The sequence below is a fragment of the Macaca mulatta genome, chromosome 8, assembly GCF_049350105.2.
Source record: "Macaca mulatta isolate MMU2019108-1 chromosome 8, T2T-MMU8v2.0, whole genome shotgun sequence".
NCBI lineage: Eukaryota > Metazoa > Chordata > Mammalia > Primates > Cercopithecidae > Macaca > Macaca mulatta.
In genome coordinates this window covers 41283815-41300168 of record NC_133413.1, presented here as the reverse complement: position 1 = coordinate 41300168, position 16354 = coordinate 41283815, and the positions used below count along the sequence as shown (strand labels likewise).

At 36.5% G+C, this 16354-nt stretch overlaps 1 protein-coding gene and 1 pseudogene across 2 annotated transcripts in view; both read right to left on the bottom strand.

The window, feature by feature from the left end:
- The window catches only part of LOC706992 (disintegrin and metalloproteinase domain-containing protein 5), a 160262-nt gene extending 144470 nt beyond the window's left edge, over window positions 1-15792 (bottom strand). The window contains exons 1-7 of the mRNA XM_077942769.1: window positions 15738-15792; window positions 14901-14980; window positions 10880-10935; window positions 7740-7818; window positions 7334-7410; window positions 6349-6520; window positions 3823-3888 (exon numbers count right to left, since the gene is read on the bottom strand). Coding sequence (XP_077798895.1) covers window positions 3823-3888; window positions 6349-6520; window positions 7334-7410; window positions 7740-7818; window positions 10880-10935; window positions 14901-14980; window positions 15738-15792 — 585 coding nt within the window. The remainder of the gene's footprint in view (window positions 1-3822; window positions 3889-6348; window positions 6521-7333; window positions 7411-7739; window positions 7819-10879; window positions 10936-14900; window positions 14981-15737) is intronic.
- Window positions 5026-5572, bottom strand: LOC114680233 (large ribosomal subunit protein eL21 pseudogene; annotated as a pseudogene). Its single transcript, XR_003732333.2, has one exon. The product of XR_003732333.2 is annotated as a large ribosomal subunit protein eL21 pseudogene (transcript).
- Window positions 15793-16354: the final 562 nt, after the last annotated feature.

The following is a 16354-nucleotide window of genomic DNA, read 5'->3' as shown; positions in this document are numbered from 1 at the left end:
AATCCTCCCTCCCTCTCTCTCTGTATAGGGGAGCTGTTTTCTTCTTCCTTCCTTCTTTCTTGCCTAACAAACTCTCCGCTCCTTAAAACCACTCCACATGTGTCTGTGTCATTTTATCTAAATCAGTGTGAGCCCAAGGACCCTGGTGTTCCTGCAGTCATCAGAGCTGTATCAGCAGCATTATTCACAAAAGGAATATGTGGAAACCCATAGGTCCATTAGCAGATGAATTGAGAAACAAAATGTGACATATACATATAATGGACGATTATTCAACTTTAAAAATTTATAAAATTTTGATACATGCTACAACATGGATGAGTCTTTTAAGACATTATGTCAATGAAATAAGCCAATCACAAACGTATGAACACTGTATGATTCCACTCCTGTGAAGTATCTAAAGTAGTCAAAATCACAGAAATAGATAGTAGAAAGGTAGTTGCCAAGAGCTGGGGGGAAAGGGTGAAGGGAATTCATGTTTAATGGGGATAGTATCCGTTTCAAAAGGAAAGAGATCTAGAAATCTGTTTCACAACAGTATGTATATACTTAACACTATTGAACTATACATTTTAAAATGGTTATGATGGTAAACTTAATGTTACGTGCTTTTCCCCAATAAAAAGAAAAATAGGCTGGGCGCGGTGGCTCAAGCTTGTAATCCCAGCACTTTGGGAGGCCGAGATGGGCGGATCATGAGGTCAGGAGATGGAGACCATCCTGGCTAACACAGTGAAACCCCGTCTCTACTAAAAAATACAAAAAACTAGCCAGGCGAGGTGGCGGGCGCCTGTAGTTCCAGCTACTCGGGAGGCTGAGGCAGGAGAATGGCGCAAACCCGGGAGGCGGAGCTTGCAGTGAGCTGAGATCCGACCACTGCACTCCAGTCCGGCGACAGCGCGAGACTCCGTCTCAAAAAAAAAGAAAAAAAGAAAAATAGAGTTCTAATGAGCAAAATGAAGATTCAATCCCCAGTCTCTCTGATTCCCAAATCATGCACTTATAAGCACTACCATTTAATATATTATTAAACACAATGAACCTGTGCTCCCTCACTATACTCATATTCTAGCCCAATATTTTAAACCTTCTTATAAACTGTATCCCTTTTCACCTAGAAGCAATCAAACAAACGGTGCTGCAAGCAAATCCAGACATAAACATGCCATTTGGAAAACAACCAGAGGAATGGGCAATTTCCTACTAGTGACCATTTCTAGAAAGGGCACTAGGAGAACTTCCCCTGCAAGCCCCCAACTAGACTGCACCTAGACCTAAGTTAGTCCTCATAGTTGCCATAAGTAACCTCACAGCAATGTGTATTTTGTTTTAATAAAGTAGCTGATACCTCCTAAGTGTATTCCTATGCTTTTGAAATCTTAATTTAAGGAACTTTCTCTTTGGGAAAAAAAAATGTTTAAAAAAGAAATCCCACAAAATGTTTAAGACAGTATATTAGTCTGTTCTCACACTGCTAATAAAGACATACCTGACACTGGGTAATTTATAAAGGAAAGAGGTTTACTTGACTCACAGTTTCACATGGCTGAGGAGGCCTCACAATCATGGCAGAAGGTGAAGGAGGAGCAGCCATGTCTTACATGGCGGCAGGCAAGAGAACATGTGCGGGGGAACTGCCCTTTATAAAACCATCAGATCTCATGAGACTTACTCACCATCACAAGAACAGCACAGGAAAGACCTATCCCCATGATTCAATTACCTCCCACTGGGTCCTACCCTCCAAACGTAAAAATAATGAGAACTACAATTCAAGATGAGATATGGGTGGGGACACAGCCAAACCATATCAACGTCCTTCTTCACATGGCAGCATCAAGGAGAAGAATGAGTGCCCAGCAAAGGGGGGAGCACCTTATAAAACCATCAGATCTCATGAGAACTAACTCACTATCGTGAGAACAGGATTGGGGAAACTGCCCCAATGATTCAATTATCTCTACCCGGTCCCTCCCATGACACATGAGGATTATGGGAACTACAATTCAAAATGAGATTTGGGTGTGGACACAGCAAAACCATATCTGATAGCTATTTCAATGAAAGGCCACCAAGTTAAACTAAAGGGGTCTAAGATTGGTAAAAATGCAAAAAGTCTCTGGGTTCCCAGTCAAAGAAATAAATTGTTACATTTTATGCCACTAAATTTTAGAGTGGTTTGCTACACAACAATAGAAATACTTTAAAGTCTAAAAATCTACTTTGTCTGATATTAATTCAGCTAAACTAGTTTTTTAAATTTGTTTATATTTTTCCATTATTTTACTTTTGTTACTTATGTACGATATTTTACATATGTCATTTGTAAGCAGAATATCTGTGTGTTTATGTGTGTGTGTGTTGTACGATAATCTTTGTCTTTGCTTTTAATTAATCTTTATCTTTGGTTTTTAATTGCAGTACTTAATCCCCCTACATATAATTACTTAGGTATTTCAGTTTAAACCTTTTGTCTTAACATTAGCTTTCAAATTTGTTCCAGATTTATGAAACAAATCCTAAATATGTGTTTTTCTTTCTCTTAATTGCCTTCTTTTTGTTGATTATGCTTAAAATTCTGCTTTCCTCCCTCTGATTTTGTAATTTGATAGAAATATTATTTCAGGGTATGCATTTGCTTTGTACTGGGTCAACTTAGCTATGCTAACGTACCCTCGACTCAATTCTAATGAGCCATGAACTTCAAGTTCTGTTATTCCTGCCAACATTTTGCTCAGCAACCCTGACTCATATTCACCCTTTCTGGAATCAACAGATTCTTTGAGGGGAAAAATATTGTATTTTATTTTAATTTTTTTATTTTTAGCTATTATGGGTACATAATAGTTATACATACTTATGGGGTACATGTGATATTTTGATACAGGCATACAATGTGTCATGATCAAATCAGGGTAACTGGGATATCCATTACCTCAAACATTCATTAATATCACTTCTTTGTGTTAGGAACATTCCAATTCCACTCTTTAAGTTGTTTTAAAATATACAATAAGTTATTGTTAATGACAGTCACCTTACTGTTCTGCCAATCATAAACTATATTTTAAAAAAATTAATATTAGCCATACATGTATTTTTTGTTTTGCTAACCATTGTTCATGGTGTTTTATTTCCTTATGGATTGTGAGCCCGTATATGTATGGCTGATATTAATCTGTAGGAGTCCTGAGGTATTCTGCCTGAAGTGGCATTCCCCCAGATATAAATACTATTTGCTTCCCTCATGCACCCTCGGCTTTTACCAATCTGGGACAAATGTAGCCTCATGGATTAGAATCCTAACCACATAGGTAATAAATATTCGGAGCCTAAATCTATAAGAGATCCAAAGTATAGCCATGAATTCTCAATATGAGTATTTTGTTCATTTGTTTTTCTCGTTGTTTCATTTACCTAGAACTGAGAAGAAAACAGGTGATAATGTTTTCTCCTTTTGCTTTAAAGAAGTGGCATATTTGTTTTATAGACCATCCTTCCAATTAGACTGAGGCAGTTAAATATTATTATTGTATATGAGGGTTGAGGGCTTAAGGGAGTTGCAATCTATCCTTTCACTGAGGATGTAGGTTTTTTGAAAAATCAACAATAGTCAACAAGCTTTAGAAATTAAGATGCTTCACTTTGCAAAAGTGAGTAGATGCTATGTACAAAATAACAAAAACTTGATTTATAATCTATAAGAATGTGTTCATTGCAAATGCAATATAGCATGGTTGGTAATTTTCATTGCCTCACTGAAATCAAGTTAAAGAGATATACTAGTTTTAAAACAATGATGCATAAAGTAAGACTTACCAGATTTTTGTCCACAACAATATGCATTTCAATGTATCGAGGGAATAACTTAATAAAGTCAGTTTTCTGAAAAACACATAACATGAGTCATGAGGAATTTACAAAAATTTACCTTCTACTGAAATTATATTGAGAGATAAACTGAAAGATATATTGCTCCTGATTACATAATGAGGCTATTTTCTTTTTTTTTTTTTACAGTGTACAAGGAATCTTTATTATTTATAACTCCATGTATATCTGCAATTATCTCAAAATAAAATATTCAATTAAAAAAAAAAAAAAGGAACTCCCATTGTGGAATTATCAAGAGGTAAGTGAAGGCCAAACCTTCATACGATACCAAACCTGCCAGCACCTTTATCTTGGGACGTCAGAGCCTCCAGATCCACCACATAAGCTTCTACTGCTTACCCAGGTCTGTGGCATATTGTTACAGCAAGACAATGGCCTAACACAAATGCTATTACCACTATTATTTTCTGAGTTCTGTTTCATGCATGGTCAAAGCAATTCCAAACTAGTATATAACACACAAATGGATACTTTAAACAATGTGTTTTTTTAGGGTTCAAAAGCAAACTCTGGATCCTGAGCTTAACTGTAATGCAATAGATTATATCCCACTTATTTTTGTAATTTATTTTATATGGCCTGACACAGTGGCTCATGCCTGTAATCCCAGCACTGGGAGGCCGAGGCAGGTGGATCACGAGGGCAGGAGTTCGAGACCCGACTGACCAACATGGTAAAACCCCGTCTCTACCAAAGATATAAAAACTAGCTGGGCACGGTGGCACGCGCCTATAATCCCAGCTACTCAGAAGGTTGAGGCAGAATCGCTTGGACCCAGAGGGTAGATGTTGCAGTGAGCCGAGATCACACCATTGCACTCCAACCAGGTTGACAGAGCAAGACTGTCTGAAAAAAAAATTACTTTATTTCTTCCTTGATGATTTAAGACTATCTTCAAACCAGTACAAATATTTCATACATAATACCTGGCCATTTTCTAACCAACTGAGTAATGTGTTGCACAATAAGCTACCTTACATCCTTCAGCAAGGAATACATTAAATTTGAATAGGAAAGTCATTACATAATGAATTAGGACACAACTAAAATTTGCTTTAAGTATTTCTTTGGGGGAGAGGACACCACACTTCTACTCAATGAAGAGAAACATTTTTCAGCCCAGAGGTCTTTTATTATTTTTTTTAACACCTATTATGCCATGAATTCATAGGGAATAGGTTCCAGCAGCTCAGGCTCCTTCCCATTGGTTCTCACAAAGTGTGCTTCTCTGGGTGGAGCAGGCTGGCGCTTCAGTTGAACCCAGGTACCTTTCTCTTTGGCTTCTTTCTTTTTCTGATCATTTTCCTTCACGCGTTTCAGGAAGCTATCTCTGCTCTTAGAATGCTTAATGTGCTCAATACGTACATTAATTCTCTTGGCAAGAATCTTGCCCTTAACTTGTTTGTTTACAACAATGCCAACAGCATGCTGGGTAACGTTGTAGATTCTCCCAGTTTTGCCATGGTAACACTTGTGGGGCATTCCTTTTTGAACGGTACCCATTCCCTTGATGTCTACGATATCACCTTTCTTATAGATTCGCATATACGTGGCCAAAGGAACAACTCCATGTTTTCTAAAAGGCCTAGAGAACATATATCGGGTGCCTCTCCTCTTTCCCTTTGTGTTCGTCATTTTGGCAAATTACTGGAAGATGGCGGTTCCGGCCGAAAGGACGAGGCTATTTTCAAGTACAAAATTTAGGTACTATTCAGAAGATTCCAGTTCAAAGTGCCCTGGGTAGTAAGACTTTTCTATTAGACTTCTCAAGATACGTAAGAACTCAGGTATCTTTTACTTTTATAATAATTGAAACTGAAATTTTCAGTTTATAACCTAAAGCTTTGGTTTTTCTCAGCCTTTTGATAATTTTTCATACTAATCTTTCATGCAAGCAGATTTTCTGCTACCAATTACTAGGAAGTTACTTTTGGCAAACAATGTAGTCTAGAAAAATATTAAAATGTACAACCAATGGCAATTTGCTAGAGCCAGACATATTATTTAAGGCAGTCTATGGGTCTTGGTAGAGAAAAAAATTCATCGCTTTGCTTTACATATACTTTATGTAAGTCACTCATCCATTTTTGAACTGTCAACTGGGAAATCCAGGTTGTATAATATTCTCTCCTAAATTATCTGAGTAATTAAAGAAAAGGAATATTTTACATTAATTATCTAAATGCTCACATATGAAAATTAATGTTCCAGTTTCTTTTATACTATACTCATATCTTCATATTTCTAAGATTAAGTTTTTGCTAAGCTTTCATCTAATGGCAAGCATAATGACAAACATAAGTTTATTCTCTCGCCATTGTAAAAGTCACGTAGAGCCCTCATGAAAAAGTAAAATAGTTTTAAGATTTATAAGTCACCAAATCTTGGCTCTGAAAGTATTTTTTATTACACAAAATTATACTAAATTAAAATAAAAGAGCCAATACTTACTTCTGAACTTTTTCTGACTTGATACTCTGAATTAAACCAAGAATAAGTGTCATTTTCTTCTAAGAGAATATTAGTGTCAGCAAATTTTTCTTCATAAATCTTGTGTATAAATCCTGATACAGCCTCCATTGGTTCAATTCCATATGAGATGTTTTTCAGCTGCATTGTTCCCCTGAGTGTTAAGACAATCGAAATAAGTCTGAAATGATTCTACCAAAACCATAATATTATAGTGAGAAATTGGGGCCACAGTTTTTAAGATTTAAAGTTTTTAAGTTTTAAGACCTTAGGTTTTTTTACTTTTATCTCTTTATCTTTTGGGGTCTTTCTTACACCAGAACTGGACCACTATATCACAGGATACATGTTACCTTACATTACAAATCTGTGATTATCTTCAAGAAAGCATGGTAGTGGCATGGATCTGTGCACTTAAACAGGTTGAAACCCCTTTCTGTTGTGTAGATTTTCTAACCAGCCTGTAGAATCTCTAGGCAGTCTCTTCTTTAGTCTTTGATTCCTTCTCTTTGATACACTTAACTCTCCTCTGACACTTGATACCCTAAATCATTTGTTTGTGTGGGCTGAATTGAAGGCACAATAGGCCTAATAATTACTGACTGCAGAGCCAGTGTCCATTATCCCATGCATTCCACAATTGTCAATTATTCTAGGACATTAAGAAATTGGACAAGAACAGAATTTGAGAAAACTAAAAAAGTATGAGGAGACCAATCAATCTCCCTACACGCAAGCTTTCTTAAAGCCTAAAGCAGCAGATCCTGTCAGTATCAACAAGTAGCCTCTCATCAGGAACAGATATTGCTGGAATATCAATCCTATTTTATTAGTAATTTTGGTTCAGTCCTTAAGGAATTGAAATGACAAAGGTGATTATAGAATTAGAACAGATACATGGAGAATTAATTCATAGGCTACCAGGATATAATATTGGCAAATTGAGTATCTTTAAGTAGTCTACAACCTGAGTCCTGAACACACGCTGAGGGTCACAAGAGAATTTGGAATACCCGCAACATATCCATTATAATTGCAATCCATCTAAGAAAAAAAAAAAGAAAAATTAATGGATAACTTATTTTTTAAATATATACCCCAAATATATTCTTTATATTTATTTATATTTATTACTTGATATTTTTTTATTTTTTACTTTAGCTACATTTACTATTTATTACTTTAGCTACATTTCTACTTTAATATGATTGGCAATTACCTAATAAATTTGTGCCAGGTAGAAATAAGCACCAGCCTAAGTTACTCAATTTCAGCGAATATGTAAAATAACATTCTAGTTATTATAGAATATTTGTCTTTTTAAAGAAATCTAGAATTACAAATATGTAACAAAAAAATAACCTAATTCTTACCTGAACTAGCAGAGGTTTGGAATGACGGATGTCATTTTTGTCATAAGAATGAATAAAAGAAGCTGAAGATAAAATTGATCTAGGCAAAATAATAAAAAACATGCTCAAGTTGTGAAACAGAAAAGGTAGAAAAAATATTCATACAAATTTTCTTTTTACTGAAAAATTTAAAGTAGTGTTAATCGACTTGTTTTATCCTATTGTGCATGTATTTCTAGCACTTAAACTGAATTAGGTGCTTGATGAGACATTTTAACTAGAATGACATACCATACAAAAATGCAGATAAATGAGCAACTCAAATTGCTAGAGACATGAAGAGGAAATAGTATAGGTCCCAATTTCCAGCATAGAACTTTCTAATCTTTGTCTATTTCACTCATTGATTTTAGATTTTATACTCAAGTTTCAAAATTAAAGTGTAAAGTTAGGACAGTGATACAGTTTGGCTCTGTGTCCCCACCCAAATCTCATCTTGTAGCTCCCATAATTCCTACATTTGTGGGAGGGACCCAGTAGGAGATAATTCAATCATGGGAGCAAGTCTTTCCCATGCTGTTCTCGTGATAGTGAATGGGTCTCATGAGATCTGATGGTTTTTAAAATGGGAGTTTCTCTGCAAAAGCTCTCTTTGCCTGCTGCCACCCATGTAAGATGTGACTTGCTCCTCCTTGCCTTCCACCATGATTGTGAGGCCTCCCCACCCAAGTAGAACTGTAAGTCCAATAAACCTCTTTTTTTGTAAATTGCCCAGTCTTGGGTATGTCTGTATCAGCAGTGTGAAAACGGACTAATATAAACAGAAAACTTAGAAAGAGTTACTTGGTGTCACTACAAATTCATATTTGCTAAACTTTGCTAAGTGCCAAGTTCTTCTCAATAACTCTGGTCAGAATTTTATTTCCCTCAGTAACTATTCAAAAACTTGACACTACTCCTGTCAATCATCCCACAAAACCCCCATGTTCCCTCCCTCTCAGATCACCTGTTCCCCATCTGCACTCCTTACCTTTATTGCCAGAAGGTTACTTCTTTCATTCAGAACAACCCCTTACACTGGTGCTGTAGATACCATCCTGTGCCATATGCAGAGGACACTACTTTTTCTCTCCTATAATTTTGAACTCTTGTGCTCTACTGATTTTTATCATAATGCTATTTAAAATGATACTAATAAGTCATTATCATCCTAAAGAACCCTTTCTTGACCCCATGTTCTCCTGTGGCTATTCCTTATGTACATTTTTTTCCATTCTTAATACATTTCATCAAAAGAATTGTCTACACACAATTCCTTCAGTTTCTCAATTCTTATTATCCCTGAAACATCCCTAGAAAAGATCCACAAATATTAGAATGTCAAATCCAAAAGGCATTTTAAAAAATCATTTTACATTGGACTTCTGGCTTCTTTTTGAAAACTGTGGCCACTCAGTCCACTCAATTTACATAACACTTCATTCTTCTGCTATTCTTCCTACCTCCTTGGTCCCTCCAGCTTTATCTTCCATGTTGGCTGCTGTTTTTGTTCAACCTATCCCAGGAAACATCGCTGTTTCCCAGGGTTCACTCTTTAACCACAATCTATTTATAAGCACCCTACGTAACAGCACTCATTAAAAAAAACACAAGAAAGTAGAGCACAAGCTACTACTTTCTGCTCAATCTATATACCTATAGCTAAATCTATTTTCCAATATTCTTATTGAATATTTTCAGATTCAAATTGCTAGCCACATATGGCCAAGAATGGCTTTGAATGTGGCCCAAAGCAAATTTGTAAACTTTCTTAAAACATTATGAGATTTTAAAATATTTTTTTTAGCTCATCAGCTATCATAAGTGTATTTTACATGTGGCCCAAGGCAATTTTTCCTGTGTGGCTCATGGGAGCCAAAAAGACTGGACACCCCTGATCTACAGGAAAAAACACACTTGGGTATCTCACATGTGCTAAAAAATCAAAATCACCACTTCCTCACACAAATATATCCCTTGTTCATGTTCCTCAGTTAATTATACTATAGCCTATTCATTTTCTTGAGCGACAACTAAATTATCTGAAATTCCTCACTGTTTACCAATCATTCCACCAAATCTGTATTGAGGTCCACCGAATTTTTCTTTCAAGTGCTATCACTGGTGCCATCGTTCAAACCACCACCATTACTCACCTAAACTGTATAGTCATATAATTAGTCACCTTAACTCTAACTTTGTCCCCTCAAAAAAAGCCTATGAGACTCAATGTGGCTACATAAGTACATACTTAAAACCATTTTTGGCTCCCAATATCTGACCATGCATTCTGAATCTTCTACAACCTGGCCCCTACCTACCTTTCCAGAATCTTTTACCTCTATTTTTCAGAAAATGTTTGCTTTAGTAATTCACACTGGCTTTGTGCATATCAGAAAAGCCACTGTGTCTCACACCTCTATGCTTTACACATAATTTCTTCTCTAAATAGAATGTTGGCTGAGTGTGGTGGTTCACGCCTGTAATCCCAGCACTTTGAGAGGCCAAGGAGGGAGGAATGCTTGAGGTCAGGAGTTCAAGGCCAGCCTAGGCAACATGGTGAAACCCCATCTCTACTAAAAATACAAAAAATTAGCCAGGCATGGTGGTGCACACCTGTAGTCCCAGCTATTTGGGAGACTGAGGCACGAGAATCACTGGAACCCAGGAGGTAGAGGTTGCAGTGAGCCGAGATCACTCCACTGCACTCTAGCCTGGGCAACAGAGCAAGACTCTGTCTCAGAAAACAAAAAAAAGTGTTCCCCTGTCTTGCCCCTCTTCTTTACATAGCTCTGTCTCTTCCCTTAAGATACAAGTAATCTCTTTCCTCTTCCCTAAAAGCCTCCCCTGACTTCCAAGGAATACTGTTTACACATTTATCATGTTACCATATTATAATAAAATTATTTGCTTTCTATTAATGTGTCTGAATCTATCATTCTGTATTATAATTCTTTAACAGTGTAATATGTTTTATTCTCTTTTGCATGTCTAGGTTTTTACTCAATACCCAGTATAGAGTAGGTATCAATATATTTGAATCAAAATGATTCACTCTACTTATACATACTTTTAGAAATTAAGAAGCCAAAGATTAAATTTTGAAAGGACAAAATACTCACTGCTTTTTGAGATGGACGAAATATGGCTTTCCTTCTATTGTAATCATGTAAACAACCTATAACAAAATTATTAGAAAAATTCAATAATAACACATGCCAAATAGTGTATCTTCTCCAAATTAGGGTTTAAAATATTGACAAAATTAATAACAACCTGTAACCATTATATTGGCTTTCCTTCCCACACAGATACTTGGAGCTTCAGAATTCTGCATTGAGAACTAGGTAGTAAAGCACTCACTTGCCTGCTATTCACTATTACTCACACCTCTGAGGGAGAAGCTTACCCGATGATTATTATCTTTCAGTTCAGACAGACCCCACCATCAAGGATGTCCACCTCAATTGTGAGGACCCATTGGTTGTTTACCTAGAGCTCTCCTGGAAGGTAAATTGTCCTGCTCATTGAAAGAGACCCTCCCAAAAGATAGAAGTACAAGAAATGTAATATATTTCCAGCAATATAACATCAAAAGCCATTGCATTTTACTCATCTGTGTGAACAATCAAACTCCTCTGAAATAGAATGTAGGAGAGAATACAGGGAGACTAAAGACATGTCTAGAGAACAACATAGAAGACAATAGAAAATGCAACAGTCATTAAATTATGTATTTGGTTAATTTTAGACATTTATTTTAGCAAGAGAAATAGCATTTAACAGTTTTCAATTCCTCAACTTTATACTGAAGCATAACAAGGTACTTTGTATCAGGTAAATGTTCTGTGAGGAATTAGTTGAATGGCATTGTGAAAAGAAGTATAAGTGGAATTTGGAGGGGACCTTTAAAATTGTGCCCTCTAAAATCCTTTGATATTAAACAAATAAGATGAAAATTAAAGGAGACTATGAAAGCACCAATAACATTTAAAATCCACATATCTTACAAAGATAAAACAAAAAAACTAAAATAAACCAAAAATGTACAAAACCAACCAATAGGAGGAAAAAACTCTCAAAAGATACATTATCTAGAGCCTCCACATCTTTTCATATACAATGTCCAACTGATATAAGCCGAACTGTAACCCCCCAAAAAATTCGTTAGATGAAGTACTAATTCCCAGCACCTCAAAATGTGACCATATTTGGAGAAAGGGTCTAAATGGCTGATGTCATTCTTAACTGTGAGAACCCTAAAGTTTTCCTATTAAATCAGAAAGAAGGCAAAGGACTTCCCCTCTCTGCAGTACTTTTTAATATCATACTGAAAGTCCTAGCTAATGCAATAAAGCAAAAAAAAAAAAAGTAAATAAAATAGATTCAGATTGGCTAGAAATAAATGTGTGTCCTTGTTCACAGATTACATGATTGTCTATGGAGAAAATCTGAAAGACTCACCAAAAAGAAACCCTGAACAAATAAACAATTGTGGCAAGGTTGCAGCATGCAAAGTTAATATTAAAAACTCATTTTCTTTCCTTTATACCAACAATGAACAGGTAATAAATTAAGTGAAACACACAATGTCGTTTACATTTCACCCTGAAAAATGAAATGCTTAGGTATAAATATAGCAAAATATGTATTTATGAGAAAAACTACAAAACTAATGCAAAAACTCAAAAAGAACTAACTAAATGGAGGGATATTCCATGTTTATAGATAAAAAGACTCAATATTGTCAAGATATCAGTTCTTTCCAATGTCAACCACAGATCAATGTAAACCCAATGAAATTATCAGCAAGCTATTTTATATATACCAACAAACTGATTTTCAACTTTATATGTAGAGCCAGAAGACCCAAAATAGCCAATGTAATATTGAAGGTGAAGAACAAAGTTGGAGAATTGACACTTACCAACTTCAAAACTTACTATAAAGCCAGGCACAGTGGCTCATGCCTATAATCCCAGCACTTTGGGAGGCCAAGGCAGGTGCATCACCTGAGGTCAGGAGTTCAAGACTAGCCAGGCCAGCATGGGGAAACCCTGCCTCCACTAAAAACACAAAAATTAGCTGGGCATGATGGCAGATGCCTGTAGTCTCAGCTACTGAGGAAGCTGAGCCAGGAGACCAAGAGAATCACTTGAACCTGGGAAGCAGAGGTTGCAGTAAACCAAGATCGTGTCACTGCACTCCAGCCTAGGCAAAAGAACGAGACCTTGTCTCAAAAAAAAAAAAAAAAAAAAAACCAGAAGATTTAGTATAAATGTACAGCCCTCAAAACAGGGTGGTGTTTGCAAAATCATAGACAAATAGTTCAAAGAAATAGAGATCCCAGAAATAGATCCACATAAATATGGTCAATGGATCTTTGACAAAGAAGTCGAGGCAAAACAATATTTTTAAAAGAGTCTTTTCAAAAATATGTACTAGAACAATAGTATTGCCACATTAAAAAAAAAAATCTAGACACAGACTTTAAATCCCTCACAAAAATTAACTCAAAATGGACCATACATCTAAATGTAAAATGCGAAAACTGTAAAACTACTGGAAATATTCACTAGAAATAAAGAATAAAATACATTGTGTGTAACCACTGTAGAAATTATGTTACGATCTAAATGAAACAGAGTATAACTGCAAGCAGTGTTACAAGCAAATTCTATACAACAGGGAACTGTTAGGGGAAGTCAAATCATCAGGCAGCTGTAAGTTAAGAAGGAGGTATGTAATTTAGATGCTTATAGTTTATATCAGGTGAACAACAAATAATTTTAGTATAAGTAAGCCTCATGTAATATTTCTCTTTTATCTTTATGTGCACATGCATTTAACTGGGTATTCTATATTTTTATTTACTAAATCTTATAACTGTGTGCCCTTAGGCACTTTTACTTTTGCAGGTCCTACCCCATATGATACCAAACATATTCAAATAAAATCACATCCCACAATAATTATAATTTTGTTGCTAAAATATATTACAATATACCTTTTTAAATCATTATAGTTAAAAGAAACACACTGAATTTCCATATTATAAATGCCTTTATAAAAATTCTAGAAATTAGACAAGTGAGGAATTCAAAGATTATCAGTGACAAACAATGGAAAGGGAGAGTTGGTATTATTAATCTCAGGAAAAAGGAAACTAAACAAAGATGTAATGTCACCTCTTCTTTCCAGTCAGAAAGGGAAGCTGTCATAGGGCTCATACACCACAGCATAGCTAGTAATTCACAGCATAGCTAGGCAGAGCAGAGGGGTGTTCAAAGCTGCATGATAAGCATGTTGGTAAATAACCCTCAGCTACTAGAAGAAGAAAAGGTAAAGAAAGGGTATATGGGGAAGGGGAAACAATATAAATAGTATATCCTTAAGTGAAACAGACAGGAAAGGTTTCTGAAACCGCTAAATGGAAAAAAGATAAATTTGGAGGCCCATAATTACTAAAAACAATAGATTATCTTATACTGGTAGAAACCATGTAAGAAGTATTCTCTTGCCGAACTATTAGAGAAGGAACATTCACTACCATTCAATCTTGGATGTGAAATTGACGTGATCATTAACAGATAAACCTGCTCAGAGATCATCACCATTCAGATCCTCACTGACTTAGTGAAAGCTAAGAGAAATCTCTAGGGGATCACTAGGGCCAGAACTAGGCTACTAGAAAACTCGGTTATCAAGATAAATAATATCTTAATGCAACCTTTTTAAAAATCAATGCAAAAAAACACCATGATGAAAACAATATCAAAATTTTCAAGACAGACAGGATCTGATCCTGTAGTTACATGACTCATTTCACTTGCCTCACCCTAATCCTAGTCCTAGGGGGATCCAAGTTTTCTGCTACCTCCTTAAATTTCAAACTTGGGGGATCCTATACCTAGCATTTTGACCCCGGGGGATCTTATCCCTAAAATCCTTCATCATCAACAGAAACACACACACACACAGTCTCACACATTCGTAAACATCAACATGCTCCCTCTTGTGAACCTGTTCTCAGCTGTCAACTCTGCCTCCAAGAAGTACAATCCTGCCCACATTCAGCACCTTTGGTCTTGACATTAAACACAACTTAACAACATTTCATATTAAAAATATTATTAAAATTACATTATGTTCTGGATCTGTTTTAGCATCCGATGATGAAATCTTCTCTGGAATTGTGGTCTGCAGGAAGGTTTTATGAGGATCTAAAAATAAATATAAACTACGTTATTTTGATACCCGTGATCTTATGTTATTCACTTCTCTGATTCTGCATTTGTTTCTCTACATTAGCGGCTATTTTTAATATAATCTACACATCTCGCCCTTTCCACTGCCTTTCTAGTCATTCTTACCTACAAATTTCTGACCCCTTGTCAAGATCTCAAATTTTTATTCTCATTCTCCCCTGCAAATCCCTGTCTACACAGATACACACACACACACACACACACACACACACACACACACAGTTTGGCGCTGGCACAGCTTGACTAAACGTTAAGTACCAAATTCGGTGTTGTAAACAGATGTGGAAATGAGAAAACACAGATGCATCCAGAAAGTGAGATATTTTGCAGGGACCAATATAGATATTGAATACAAGGATGATCTGCACTTTTCAATGGGGCAGGTGGAGGCTAACAGTTGCCAAATCAGTCAATCCTTGATAAATAGCTTTTTTTTTACGGTGATGCAATTTTTCGTAGAGTAGCAGAATTTTTGTATGTGGAAAAAACCACAAATTTCATTTTTGTTCATTTTCTGGATCAGGAAGCCATCCCAAAGAAATAAAACGATTTTCTGTCGGAAGCTGCCTCTCTGCCTTTTTAGCCACAGACCTTGAGGCAAGGGGCCAGGAGAAAGCGGGAGAGCGTGGAGCCAGGGTAAAGTCTGAGCTGGACCCGGGCGGTGGAAAGAGTGAACAAGGTCTCCCTCGCAAGCCTGGATTCCTGGACTTACTGAGGTCTGCATGCATCCCACCAAGTCCGGTGAGAAGCACCAGAAGAAGGAACATGGCTCGCTGTCTTGGAGCCCTGGCGATGAACAGCAGTTGAGACGTTGAGACCTGGAGAGGCACAGCTCGCGCAGGGCTGAGCGCGCGTGAGGCGGCCCAGGGAGGCTGCGGAGAGGAAAAGCACATGGAAGAAGCGGGAGGTGATTGGAAGTAGGTAATGCGCTGCTGGCGGGCAGCTGAGCACTCAAGAGAAGTGTCTCAGCATTGATACGCCAGTCAGTTTATTGTTAAAGAAGAAAGGATTCCTAATTGTCAATTCTCAGGTTAGGGTGGTGCCTGGTGAGGCTTTTGCTTATATCTTTTACTTAGACCATCGCTTTTTTAATTAACTTCCAGTTACAGTGAGAAAAGAAACAAATATAAAAATATTCTGGTTACTGACAGCAATCAAGTTTCTTCCCATTACATTTATATACCATGCAAACAGTTTAGCTAGAACTAGGCAAAATGCATGTTTGCAGAAAATGTTGCAAACGCTGTGATTGTAACATTCCAGGTTGGAGACACCATTATAGGACAGCTATTGAATGCAAAACAGCCCATACAATCCCTGCTCAGACTT